Raw genomic sequence first — 14,271 nt, forward strand, 5'->3', positions numbered from 1 at the left:
TTTAAATACTTTGCAAGTAAGCACAGTGGGATTCTACATGTGTGCAGATTTATTTACACGACGTTAGTGGTAAAAGCAACAGTCTGCCTTGGACTGCAATGCAATGGTGACCTCTTGTGAACTAAAATCAGAACACCTTTTTTTGCTGAATAATGAAGCATGGGGAGTGTGTACAATTATAACATTTGAGTCCAAATTTTGAGATTGTGCTTTAGAATACTTCATCCACAGTCCAGTTTTTTTGTTGCTATAAAGCAAGATTCTTCTGCATCTCCCATTCGGTCCAGGGTTAGTCCTCACTGTGTAGTTTGCATATTCTTCCCGGGCTTACGTGGGTTTTGTCCGGGTCCTCTGGTTTCCCCCCACATGCTTGGTAGGCTAAAATCTGAAATACTAACACATTTAGTTCTATAAAAGGGAGAAACACCGTATGATTATAATAGTTGAAAAAAAACGGATAGTTTATGGCTGTAAATGACACAAGATGGCAGTAAAGTTCCACTCTACAATTAGTTGGTGATTTTACCCCCTTCATGTTCTCAGTTCAAATTTTAAAAAATGGATTCATAGACTCTCTTCTATGATACTAAGTGTTATGATTTAGCCCCAGTTTTGAGCAAAGAACAAGAATATGGAAAACGAGAGACAAGGGCTGGTTCACAATTAATTAATCATACAAATAATAAAGACAGGAAAAAAATGTACAAAAATAACTAACTAAAATTACTAACTTAACATTACTCACAGGTAACAGTGCCCTCACCAGGATGTACAAAAAACACGGGGTTTAGATACACAAACAAAGGCTGATGACAATGACTAACACCTGGATCACTTTAGGGAAGAACAGCCAGAAGAGACACAACTGGTAAAACTCATACCACAAACTCAACCAAATGTGACAGTAAGACTTGCACAACTTAATTATATTTTATTTAAGTATATTTTACGCAGTCAGTTTTGAACTATGCAAGAAATAATGCAATAGGGATGTTAATTGTTAATCGTTATCTAAAGAACAACACAGCATGGGTTTAAATTTACATGGTGGTTTGTTTCAATTGCTGGTTTAGCCTGATGTTTCTTTTTTATTCATTGTATTATTATATAATACTATTTGCATTGCTTACACTTTGTTCCTTTTTGGTTAGATGTGCAGGATGTCTTTATTTTGTGATGATTTTACCAATGTCTTTCATTGCTCAAGTTTGCTCTGTGCAGTTTGCTCATTGTACATACTCTATTCCCCCCAAAAAATGGACATTGTGTATGTACTGTGTTGAAAATTTCAGAGAAAGACGTAAAGGGGTTTTGGCAATTATTGTTGGCAATTATTATTTTTTTTAAGGACATCAGTGGCCAAGTGTGCGTTGGAAAAGTCATGATATTTTGTTATCTATTGCTAGACTGATAAGGATGTGGTGGAGGCCAATGTATATATATATTTTTTTCTTACATCATGGTGTTTGATTCCTTGCATTGGTGGAAGTTCAGAAAGGAAAAAAAAACGGCATGACAGTGACCATTTGCGGCAAGCTATCTACTTTTATTTATACAGAAACATGTTTAACATGTAATTGTAACATGTAGCAACAAGAAAATCATATTTTATGAGTCTTGCTGCATCACGCTGATTCCCTGTTCACTCCTCTGCATCCTTGGACTGAAACCACAAAAAAAAACAACAACATGCATGTCAAATTTAGTTTTCAGATAACCTCAAGCTGTTTAAGTGGCATAAGACATTTTTTTTACCTTAACCATTTCACGGCTTTTTGCCCTCAGCTTGTTGACCTGGGACTCGGCAATGTCCGCTCTCTCTTGAGCCTCTTCCATCTCATGCTGAACTTTCCTGTATCTGGTCAAGTGAGAGTTGGCCTGCTCCTCCTGTATCAGGGGCCAGAGCCGGGTTATAATTCAGCATTTTAATGTTCAAATGAATACATTGACTGCAATTGGAGATACTTACAGCTTCCTCTGACTGCCTCTTGTAGACCTTGACCTTCAGTTGCAGCTTGTCAACCAGATCTTGGAGTCTGTGGATATTCTTCTTATCCTCATCAGTCTATTGTGATTGATGATATCAATGATTTATTGGTCCACATATGCTGGTGCTATTGATAAAAGTTGATGTTTCACTCTACCTGATAGGTCAGCTCCTTAACTTTCCTCTCGTATTTGCGCACACCCTTGATGGCCTCAGCACCACGCCTTTGTTCAGCGTCAACCTCGCCTTCCAACTCGCGAACCTTTAGGGAAATTGGATTCAATCTCATCAAAATAGGATGAGAAAAAATTTGTACTCTTTTTGGAGAGCTTACTTACCCGAGCCTCCAGTTTCTGGAGTTGCTTCTTGCCTCCCTTGAGAGCCAGAGTCTCGGCCTCATCCAGACGGTGCTGCAGGTCCTTGACTGTAACCTCCAGGTTCTTCTTCATCCTCTCCAAATGAGAACAGGTGTCCTGCTCCTTCTTCAGTTCTTCCGCCATCATTGCAGCCTATAGTTTAAAGAAATGAGGGGAATGAAATCAGACTTCACTTAGTTCACTTGTTTACTCATTGTTGTCCATGTTTATAATAAATAATACAAAAAGAAACAGACTAAATACATGACTGAGTCAATGATTGTCTGACTCTATTGTGTCAAAGTGACTCACATCAGTGATAGCTTTTTTAGCCTTTTCATCAGCGTTTCTTGATTCTTGCACAGCATCTTCAACTTCACCCTGGACTTGTACAAGATCAGCTTCCAGCTTCTTCTTGGTGTTGATCAGGCTGGTATTCTGGAGAAAAAAAACATGGTTTATCTGCTACATTACTTGCTCAACATTGGCATTTATGTATTTTGTATTCACCTGAGAGTGTAGCAGTGTCACACGCTCACTAGCATCAACCAACTCAGCTTCAGCCACTTTGCGGCTTCTGTCCGTCTGTTCCAAAGCAGCTCTCAGCTCATCAATTTCAGCCAGCATCAGGTTGTTCCTGCGCTCCACCATTGCAACCTGCTCTCTCATTTCTTCCTGACCTCTAATAGCCTCATCCAGGTGGAGTTGAGCATCCTAAGCGAATGAGAATAAACTAGAAACTATAATACATTGATTTTGAACCATGAATGATACAAAATAAGGATGTCTGTACCTTGAGTTGTCCTTGGACGTTCCTCAGTTGTTTCTGGGCCTCGGAAGCCTGGCGGTTAGCATGGCTCAGCTGAATCTCCATCTCATTCAGATCTCCCTCCATCTTCTTCTTGATTCTCAGGGCATCGTTCCTGCTCCTGATCTCAGCATCCAAAGTGGTCTGCATGGACTCAATGATTCGCTGGCTGTTCCTCTTGATCTGCTCCATCTCTTCATCCTTCTCTGCAAGCTTTCTGTCAATCTCGCCCTTGACTTGGGTCAGTTCAAGCTGAATGCGAAGAATCTTTGATTCCTCATGCTCAAGAGTCGCCTATGAATAAAGAGGAAGAAATTAATGTATATACAGTTTTGAAATGTTATACAAATATGTTCATTTCCTAGAACTATACCTCGGCCTCTTCAAGGGAAGACTGCAGTTCAGACTTTTCTGTTTCCACAATCTTCTTGCTCTTCTCCAGTTCGTGAATGGTTTTTCCGCTCTGGCCGATTTGTTCCGTTAAGTCAGAGATCTCCTCTGTTAAAGAAAACAATTAATACATATACAGAAATTAAAGTTTCTCACTCATTTACATTATCACTTCAAAAAGTTAAAGCATGAACGAAGGTGAGAGAATATTGAAATCTCTGTATGGGAAAACATTATGGCTCACGTTGCAGATTTTTGTTCTCTCTCTTCAGAGTCTCCAGATGATCCAGAGCTTCTTCATAGGAGTTCTTCATCTTGAACATTTCAGTACTGAGAGAGCGGGCCTCCTTCAGAGCCCCCTCCAGCTCTGCCTGGCTCTCTTCGAACTTCTGCTTCCATTCAGCAAGAATCTGAAGAAAAAAAACCCAAACATGTTAATTCATAATGCTGATAATCAAAATGACTCTTTAGAATGCACCAGGCCTGGTTTCAGAACTGACTTTGTCAAAGTTCCTCTGCTTCTTGTCAAGGCTGGCAGCCAGAGAGTTGGCTCTCTCCACATCAATCATCAGGTCTTCCACTTCACATTGAAGTCTCTGTTTGGTCTTTTCCAGAGAGGAACATTTTGCGTTCACTGCCTCGATGGACTCCTCAGCGTCCTGGAGACGTTGAGCCAGCTTTTTCCTGTTAAAAATAATGGATGAAATATTGACGTCCTATCAGTTGGGTGTCTAGTTTTGAGGTCGATGCGCCTTACTTTGCCTCTTCAAGCTCCTCAGTGCGCTGAATAGCATCTGTTTCATATTTGGTTCTCCATTGAGCAACCTCGCTGTTGGCCTTGGACATGGCTCGCTGCAGCTCAGCTTTAGCTTCCAGCTCCTCTTCATATTGCTCTCTGAGCAGGTCACAATCGTGGCGAGAAGACTGAACAGCGTGGGCCAGGGCGTTCTTGGACTTTAAAATAGGGACATTGAACGTTAGAAAACTCAAAGTGCACTTGCCACCTACAAAAACCTGAGAGGCATCAACCAAAATGTTTGCCTACCTTAACTTCCTCTTCAACGTGCCTCTTAAGTTCTTCAATTTGCTGCATGTTGGCCTGCTTGCTTCTTGTTAGCTGAGAGATAAGACCCTCTTTTTCCTCCAACTGGCGGCTGATTTCACCTAAAAGAATGAAAAAAATACCACAAAAGTTCATACATCGAATGTTCTTGATGAAAACACAAGTATGCCATTAAAGTTGACTCTCACCATGTTCTGTTTGCAGTCTTGCCCTTTGGACACCAACATCATTAAGCTGCCTCACATGTTCGTCATTCTTGCTCTTCAGCTCACTCAGTTGATCCTCAAGGGTGCGGCACATTTTCTCCAGATTAGTCTGAAAGTAAGATTTAACAGGCAAAACAGTCAATTAATAATGTTTATCATACAAAAAGAGTTCACTTGTTAATGAAGTTGCCCTAAAGGTTCACCTTGGATTTGGAGACATTCTCCATGTTGCTGCTGAGGTCATCAATCTCCATCTTGTATTCACTCTTCTCCTTCTCCAGCTTCTGCTTAACGCGCTGAAGATTGTCGATCTGCTCGCCGAGCTCGGCCACGCTGTCGGCCTGCTTCTTACGAAGAGCCGCGGCGGTGGCTTCATGCTGCAGGGTGGACTCCTCCAGGTCACGACGGAGCTTCTGGAACTCGGATTCGCGCTTCTTGTTCATTTCGATCTGGACCGAGGTGGCTCCGCCGGCCTCCTCGAGTCGCTCGCTGATCTCTTCAAGTTCCCTGGAGAGATCAGACCTCTGCTTCTCCACCTTGGCACGAGCGGCCCGCTCTGCTTCAATTTCCTCCTCCAGCTCCTCAATACGGGCCTGTAATTTGCAATTAAAACAAAATGTTGGACATTACATGTAGGTAGACTAACGCAGTGTGACTTGATCATTCATTCCCCTACCTGAAGTTCCTTGATCTTCTTCTGATGTTGAACACCGAGAGATTGTTCATCCTCAATCTTGCCAAGAAGCTGGCTTGTTTCAAAGTCCCTCCTGTGTCATGATACAGCTTCAGTTACAAGTGTGCCTTTTCCCCACATAGTCTAAACTAGCATTTTGTTGCAAATATGGCCAGCATTTTTGAGCACATATAATTCAACAAACATGAAATAATTTTCCATTCCATTCTCACAGATGAATGATTTGAACCACTACATACTTCTTGATTTTCTCATCAGACTGCTGCTTGTCATTTTCCAGATCCATAATGGTCTCATGGGCCAGCTTCAGATCTCCTTCCAGCTTCCTCTTGGATCGCTCAAGATCCATGCGGATCTTCTTTTCTTGCTCCAGGGATCCCTCAAGCTGTTTGAAGTTAGGTGTATCATTGTAATACTCATTCTTTTTATTATTTGGATTTTTAACCTGCAATCACATACGTCATCCACTTGCTGCTCCAGCTTGGTCTTAGCCTTTGTCAGGGTGTTGACTTTGTCTTCTTCTGCCTGAAGGTCATCCAATGTCTGCTGATGTGCCTCTTGGAGGGCTTTCTTCTCTTTGGTCAACTTGGCAATGGACTCATCAAGAGTGGACATCTCCTCAGTCAGGTTTTTGACCTGCACACATCAATGAATATTAATCATGGGTGCTTTGGATGAATTGTGAAGTGCAAGCGATTGCCTGGAACAAACCTTGTTCTCAGTTGCGTGCTTCTCCTTCTCTACTTTAGCCAAGGTAAGTTCCAAGTCATCAATGTCTTTCTTCAACTCCGAGCACTCATCCTCCAGCTTCCTCTTCTTTGCTGTCAGCTCAGCATTGACCTCTTCCTCATCTTCCAGCCTCTCAGAAGCCTCTTTGACCTTGGCCTCAAGCTGGATTTTGGCTTTGATGAGCCCTTCGCACCGCTCCTCAGCGTCAGCAAGAGTTTCTCCCTCCTATGGTTGGAATGAAAATTACTTTGAATATATAGTTAGTAGAATGACTCTGTAAACATTATAATATAACTATTTCACATACAGACTGAATTTGGAGCTGCAAGTCATTTTTTTCTTGCAGAAGAGAAACCATCTTCTCCTCCAGTTCCTTCTTCTTAGCTAATGCCTTTGAGAGATCCTCCTTGGTTTTTTGGAAGTCTTCTTTCATGTTAGCCATCTCCTTTTCTTGCTCCGCGCTCTTCAGAAGAGGCTTAATCTTGAAGTACAGTTTCATCCATGGCCAGTGCTTGACATTGGTGAATGAGCGAATATTGTACTGGATGGAGTAGATGGCCTCTCTGAAAACAGCAAGCAAACGTAAGTGTTAGAATTGAGCTCTCGATTTGCCTCATCCATCCTATTAATTGAAATATCTTGTACCTCCTCGCCATCATCTTAACAAACTCCTTCCTCATGACGTAACCTCTGCAGAGAGCCTGTGTCATGGTAACCAAGATTGCAAGTTTTTCATCTCGCATCTCCTCAAGGGTACCCAGCAGACCAGCTTTGAAGAACACCTGAAGAAAGTGGTCATGTAAGGTAAGTGATTCCAAAGCAGGGTACAGTCCAACATTATTGTGAGATATTGTGCTTACCTTTGTGTGTCCAAATTTGTACTGAGTATGGTCAACATCAATGGAGCCCAAGAGTTTCTCTGAAGCCTTTTTGTTGTCAATGAATTGTCCCTCAGGAATCACACTTGCATTCAGTACTTTGTATCTAATTGGAGGGAAGTTAATTTATATTTGAAAAATTGGTTAGTTTGCCTGTTTACATAAAATATTTCTTCTCTTAATCGGTACCTCTGCTTGAAGTCACCATAGAGGATTCTGCTAGGGAATCCCTTTCTGCAAATTCTGATACCCTCCAGCACACCATTACATCTCAATTGATGGATGACCAGGAAGTTCTCCATCAAACCTTGAAAAAATGAGATCAATTCCATTGATTTTTGGACTCTTTGAATGTAAGACCTAATTCTATTGATATATACCTGGAGTCTTTGACTCATTTGGAATCAAACAACGCACAAAGTGAGGATGGGTGCTTCTCAAGTTAGTCATCAGCTTGCCCAGATTCTCCTGAAATATGAAAAAGATCATTTCAATGTTAAAGTCTTGTAGGCCATAGTAATTGATACATTTGTATTTTGGGAGCATTAACCTACTCTGAAAAGAGCTGATACAGTCTGGAAGGAGCCACCCTTCTTTTTGCCCTTTTTGGCACCGGCATCTGTTGAAATGTGACATTTTTACACTTCATCAAATCCATCAAACGTTACCATAACTTGTAGAAACACAACATGCAGAGTTTGACAACATGACTTTTACCTTCAGCTCCAGCATGTGCAGCATAGAGGAGAGCCAAAAGCTTCACAGATGACTTCTGGTACAGCTGAATGACAGAGTCATTCAGGGGGTCCTTGTTCTTGTCCAGCCAACCATTGATATTGTAATCAACAGTGCCAGCGTAGTGAACAAGAGAAAAGTGGGCCTCAGCTTTGCCTTTAGCAGGCTTGGGCTTCTGGAAGGGGGCGCTTTTGCCAAGATGCTGGTCGTACAGTTTGTTCTTGAAGGTGGTATCTGAGGCCTTAGGGAACATGCACTCCTCTTCAAGGATGGAGAAGATGCCCATTGGCTGTAATGACATGTTGTCTTTTAGTATTGTATAAACACATACATACCCAAGTACACATTGTTGTTTTGTATACCTTCTCAATGAGCTCAATGCAGGCAGCCAAGTCCATACCGAAGTCAATGAACTCCCACTCAATTCCTTCTTTCTTGTACTCTTCTTGCTCCAGGACGAACATGTGGTGGTTGAAAAACTGTTGCAGTTTCTCATTGGTGAAGTTGATGCAGAGCTGCTCCAAGCTGTTGAACTGTCACATAAAGAAAGTACCAAAAACAGTTTAAACGTGACTCATCTTGGATGTGTGAACATATATATCAGCTAAAGTGTATGTGTTCTTACATCAAAGATCTCAAAACCAGCAATGTCCAAGACACCAATGAAGAAGCTTCTGGGCTGCTTTGTATCCAGCATCTCATTGATCCTGATCACCATCCACAAGAACATTTTCTCATAGACGGATTTGCTCAGAGCTGAGACTGAATTGTTCACCTAATATGGTAAGAGAAGAGCATTAATGTAATTTCATATATGAGTAAAGTAAATTAGAAAAGTGAACCTTTTTCCCACTTCTTATACCTGTGGCACAGTCTGGCCTTTAGTCACAAATTCATTTCCGACCTTCACTCTGGGATAGCACAGAGCTTTCAGCAAGTCAGCAGAGTTCAGACCCATGAGATAGGCGATTTTATCAGCCACTGAAAGTTAAAAGCAAAAAATATTGGATGTCCTACATTAAAGAACAAAATCATTTCAATACGTAGTTATCTTTTAAAAGTTGTCTTTTTCTTACCCTCAGTGCCATCAGGCTCAGCCTGCTCCTCTCTTTGCTTCTGCTTAAACTTCATGTTGCCATGATGCATCACAGCACCAGTGAGTTTGTACATTGCTGCTTTCTCATCTGCGTTGAATCCCAAAATGTCAATGGCAGTCTGGGAAGGAAAATGCATAGAATTAGGATGCAGACAATGCTCTTATTTGGACAACAGTGAACTGGAACTGATGTTAAGACTGTGTCTAATTTAGAAATGTAGAATTGAGGAAAATTGTTGACCGTCAGCATTATAAACACTAAGTCAAACAAGCACGTTGTTACAAATGGTTTACTCACATCAGTTGCGATAAATTCCTCAACATCATTGATACTCTTGACAGTGATTTCACCCTGGCTGACCATAGGGTAGTCATAAGGATTTGTTGTGATCAGGAGTGCCTCTGTAATGAGCACCAATGTTACTATACATTTCCACACAGGAGTGAGCTAAACACGTCAATTTTGTTTACTAATACACACCAATCAGATCGGGTTTGTGGCCAGTCATGAGCTGATAGAAGATGTGGTAGCTCCTCTCAGCAGACAACTGGAAGGTCACACGAGACTTCTCCAGCAGGTCTGGATGTTGAAGTACACAATTATTCTCTAAAGTACTTGAAAGTGCTAGCGTTTAAATAAGCTTACATGTCTCAATATCAGCTGAAGCCAGCTTGCCGGTGGTTCCAAAATGAATCCTGATGAATTTACCCTTTGCAGAAAAGTCATTGAAGTTTCTTAGTCAGACATTGTGAATTGTGTTGTGCCTTAAGCAAACGTATTGTGCAAAAAAGAAAGGAAAATACTTACGAAACGTGACGAATTGTCATTCCTCACAGTCTTGGCATTACCATAGGCTTCCAGCAAAGGGTTAGCTGCAATGATTTGGTCTTCCAGTGATCCCTAGACAAGAAAGGGATGAAAAGTTGCTGTAACTGACGACTTTTGATCTCAAACACCAATTAAGTCTTATAGGTGGTGACCTCACCTGCATTTTGCCTGAACTTTGCTCAGCCTTCTTTCCTCCAGCCACTGCGATTGTCGCAAAATACTGGATGACACGTTTGGTGTTTACAGTCTTTCCTGCACCGGATTCTCCACTGGGTTACAATATATATTTAAAGGCATTTTGTTATAAGTGATTTGAGCATAACATTAGTTGCCAAGCATATATATAAATATTCAAAAAGTTTGCACTTACGTAATCAGAATGGACTGGTTTTCCTTATCTGTAAGCAATCAAACATGTTTTTTTAACAGTTAAAAAAATGGCCGCAGTGCGTTAAATCATACGTCTACTTTATGAAATGCTATTTGAAATATTAATTGCATTTTCAGTAAACATTCAATGAAGATGTCCATTTAAAGTACTATACCTTGGAGCATGAACTGATAGGCATTGTCAGAGATGGAGAAAATGTGGGGTGGGGCCTCAATCCTCTTCTTTCCTCTGTATCCATTTACAACAACTGCATCGTACACCGGGAGCCACTTGTAGGGATTCACGGTAACACAAAACAGCCCAGAGTAGGTCTGAAAAAAAGATTGGATATGATCACAAATGATGATAATGGATACTTTGGATCATTTGGAATGGTACTCACGTAGATCATCCATGCTGCGTAACGCTCTTTGAGGTTATACAGCACGGAAGGTTCACTGAGGTGGGTCATCATGGCCATGTCCTCAATCTTGTCAAACTTGGGTGGATTCATGGGGAAGATTTCATCCTCCTTTACAGTGATACTCTGGTGAAAAGACACAAAAAATAACTGTAATGCTGCATGCCTTTTACGAAAGAGATTGTAGCATATGTATGAAAGGAATTTAGAACATGTGGATTTATGCAGTTCACATTCATTTTAGATTGTTTGTTTCCATTGTTTTTTTCGGTTTAATTCTCACCTTTCCTTTGAGCGTTTCCACTGTAGCTTTACCAGCTTCTTTCTTGATCAGTTTGCCCTTGAGGTACATCTCAGCGGGCTCAGTAACAAAGTAAGCTGTTTTGGCATCAAATGGGGTGTTCTGAGCTTCAATACGCTCACGTTCTGGCTTCCGGAGGTAAATTGAGGCCGGGCCAAAACACTCCATTTCTGGGTCGCTCATGATGACCTTTTACTACAAAAGCAATGAAAAAAAATAGTATAGTTATTCATTTTTGTTAGTGAGCTCTTCAGAGATACTTAACACACTGCACAAAAGTAGCTTGTGTTATTAAAAATAACTTCAAGGATATGCTTCACAATGTAATGAGCATGCCATGAACAAGTTTTGAACTGCACAAAAGTAGCTTGTGCAGTTGAAAACTTGTTCATGGCATGCTCATTACATTGTAAAGCAGAGCCTTGAAGTTATTTTTAATTTACCTTGGGGTGGACCACCACGTATGAAGAAATTCCTGGAGGCTTCAGAGCAGACTGTAAAAAAAAGGGCACAAAAATGTAACAAAATTCAACATGGGATTTGCAATATCTAGAAAAAACTTTGAAAATATCATTATTTTAAACTATTTTACTGGTATTTATTCTTATTATACATAACAGAATTATTTATTGAATGCAAAAGATAACTGTAGTGTTTACCAGCATCTTTTAACATAATGACTGAAGCCATAGCTTAACCTTGTGCAACCTACCTTCGATGGACGTCTGTAGTCAATGGATGCTTAAGCTGTCTTTTATACTGTCAGACAGGATGCCAACACAAGCACCTAGCTGTATTTGGTCATGTTGCTTGGCATGCTACTTGAGAAGTACTTCCTTACATCTTGCTGCCATATGAAATATTTATATATCCTACTCATTGTATGCTTGGGATAATGTGTGTTAGTTAACAAAAGAGTTACTAGTTATGAATTATATTATTTATATATATATATATATGAATTTAACAATATATAGTCATAAAAGAAAAAATAAGTGTTTTTGTTGCTATGTATTCGAAAGGAGGCTGCAATGTTTTAGAAATACTAAGATTGTCATTTAAAAATTCAATTTTTTAGTACATGGTGATAAGGTTGTTTGTGGAAAACAGCTGTAATCTTCTACATGGGTGAATATGCAGTTCGCGTAGAAGGGTTAAGAGAACAGTTGTAGACAGGACCAAAGGCGTGACGGATTGGTCTGTTTAATCCTCTCTGGCACTTGAGTGGTCCCTTGGTATGCATTGGTGGAGCTAGGAAATATAGCCCATATTCTGTTTCAGAGTCCATACAAGTCAGAAATGATTAAAAATGAATCGGTGTCATTGAGCTTTGAAGAAAGATAGGCTTGCAACAGGGAGTCATTCTCTGCCAATGGCTATTCTCGTTTCTTCCTCTTAAGGGGGGCATGCGGCAGTAACAGACAATCCCCAGATGTACCCTTGACTGAGTGATGAATTCCACTCGAACCCAACATTTATACTTGACGACAAGACAACTGCTTTAAGTTCGATTGTCGGAGAGTCAATTTATTTCTCTCCATGTTCCCTAGATGTAGGTGACCCTTACAAGGATGGTCTCGGTAAGCCGAGGGTTTTTGCTGAGAATGTGGCACCGAGCCAGCACAATTGAAAACTGTGTGGAGACACACTGGGGACTGCTGCCATTGGAAAAGGGATCGACTTACAGCAGTGAAAAACAAGAAGAAATTCTAAAGGGGTTACCCATGAGATATACTAAGCTTCTGTCTTCAATAAATATGTGTCACACGATATCCACTCTGAAATCTTACGTCTTATTAGGGCAAAACTCAAATATAGCACGAGGTCGGTGTTGATGCTCAAGCCAAAGCCACATGCCCACCAGGCTTATTGTGTTTTTATGACCTTTTGATCTTCCTCGGACTATTTTTTTTATTTTTTTTTTATCTGGCAAGGAGCAACAACCAATGTGTATCATAAGGAACTGTAACTGAAGGGTGAATAACATGGCAATCTGAATTGATCTTGAAATCAATTGTTAATGTTGTATACATATAGGCTGCAAAGTTTTTATTGAAATACATTGATTTTGGAGAGTTTTGCAGTACTGTAATAGTAAATGTCATGTCTATTTGATGATTGGGTTTCCTTTTTATTGAAGAATTTTACACTGGGCATGTGTTGGCTGGACAATTTAAAAAAACAACAGCATTTTTTTTAGAATTACAATTTTTTTAAGAGACGATGAGTGGTTAGCACGTCGGCTCACAGTTCTCGCGCCGAGGGTTCGATACCAGGTTGGCCCTCACTGTGTGGAGTTTAAATGTTCTCCCTGGGCTTGTAAAAGTTTTCCCTGGGTACTCTGCTTTCCTTCCACATAAAAAAACAGTCATTTTAGGCTTGTTTAAGACTCTAAATTGCCCCAACTGTGAATGGTTGTCCATCTGTACTATGTTCCCTGCAATTGGCTGGCGCTAAATTCAGGGTGTTGCCTGCCTGATGCTTCAAAGTTGGCTAAGATAAGATCCAGCACCCCCTGGGACACTTGTAAGAATAAGTGGTTCAGAAGATGAATGAAAGAATGAATGAAGAATATTTGTAAAAGGCATATAAGGCCAAGTTTTCTGTTGCATTTAGTGGAATGGTATGTCAGGATTTATGAGGTTGTCGTTGGATATCGATCACAGCTAGATGTCGATCTTGTGGCAGCCCCTCTTTGGATTAGTGTGTGAAAAGACAGGAGCTTAAGGGGTGAGGAGGTGGCTCTTACTTGATACTTTGAAGGCTGCTTCTCGATTTAGATGACAACTGGCCTCATAGTGAGACTCACTTGTTTAAAATAACAGAGCTTGCCGGTGACACTTTTGCTCTTTTGGATTCATACGGGCCATTGAAACAACCCATTATGATGAAACTAATAGATATTTTGGTTTAATGTCACTCATCAATCATACGGTCGAAGACTCGTAACGCATCATGTGTGCTTGAAAGTTTAAGTGGAGGTTGAGTGGCATCTTTATAAACACCTAAGGGGCGTCAAATGGCTGGAGTGCAAACAGGCTTCTAACGTTACCGGCTTGTGCTATCAAAATGCGGTGGTGCCAAAACATTGCACCCTAACACTCAGAACAACGAAGCATTCACACTTGCTACTGTAAGGAAATTGAAATTGCTTGCAATGTGTAACCATTAAGATTTTAAAATTGCTGTGTCATGTAGTGCCCTTTTTGATGTTGTTCTTAGTGAGCTGTGCTAGTTTTTGCCACAATAGCTTGAAATAAATGAACATTATTCAATATATTACAATATAATGTGTGCAAAATTATGCAATTCATTTTGTTGTTATTATGGTGGTCACCGACAAAAGGTCACATTCCTGTTGCTTTATTTTCTTCTTCAAAAAGCAGCAGTCTAGCATGAACTTTGCAG

At 40.5% G+C, this 14,271-nt stretch overlaps 1 protein-coding gene across 1 annotated transcript; it reads right to left on the minus strand.

Annotated features, from left to right (window-relative positions):
- Positions 1-1,531: 1,531 nt before the first annotated feature.
- Positions 1,532-11,359, minus strand: myhb (myosin, heavy chain b). Its single transcript, XM_077727289.1, has 40 exons — positions 11,307-11,359; positions 10,846-11,058; positions 10,545-10,688; positions 10,317-10,473; positions 10,142-10,169; positions 9,929-10,040; positions 9,751-9,843; positions 9,589-9,652; positions 9,424-9,522; positions 9,241-9,344; positions 8,923-9,061; positions 8,709-8,827; positions 8,472-8,621; positions 8,209-8,379; positions 7,829-8,135; positions 7,666-7,730; positions 7,492-7,579; positions 7,301-7,418; positions 7,094-7,217; positions 6,879-7,015; positions 6,541-6,796; positions 6,216-6,458; positions 5,964-6,140; positions 5,744-5,889; positions 5,487-5,577; positions 5,014-5,403; positions 4,793-4,919; positions 4,587-4,705; positions 4,299-4,495; positions 4,042-4,225; positions 3,786-3,951; positions 3,525-3,649; positions 3,137-3,445; positions 2,854-3,057; positions 2,656-2,781; positions 2,326-2,496; positions 2,145-2,249; positions 1,970-2,065; positions 1,756-1,887; positions 1,532-1,663 (listed from the first exon to the last, which is right to left on the minus strand). The coding sequence occupies exons 2-40, from the start codon at positions 11,044-11,046 to the stop codon at positions 1,643-1,645; spliced, it is 5,805 nt and encodes a 1,934-aa protein (XP_077583415.1). The 5' UTR covers positions 11,047-11,058; positions 11,307-11,359; the 3' UTR covers positions 1,532-1,642.
- Positions 11,360-14,271: the final 2,912 nt, after the last annotated feature.

This window comes from Stigmatopora nigra, chromosome 10, assembly GCF_051989575.1.
Source record: "Stigmatopora nigra isolate UIUO_SnigA chromosome 10, RoL_Snig_1.1, whole genome shotgun sequence".
NCBI lineage: Eukaryota > Metazoa > Chordata > Actinopteri > Syngnathiformes > Syngnathidae > Stigmatopora > Stigmatopora nigra.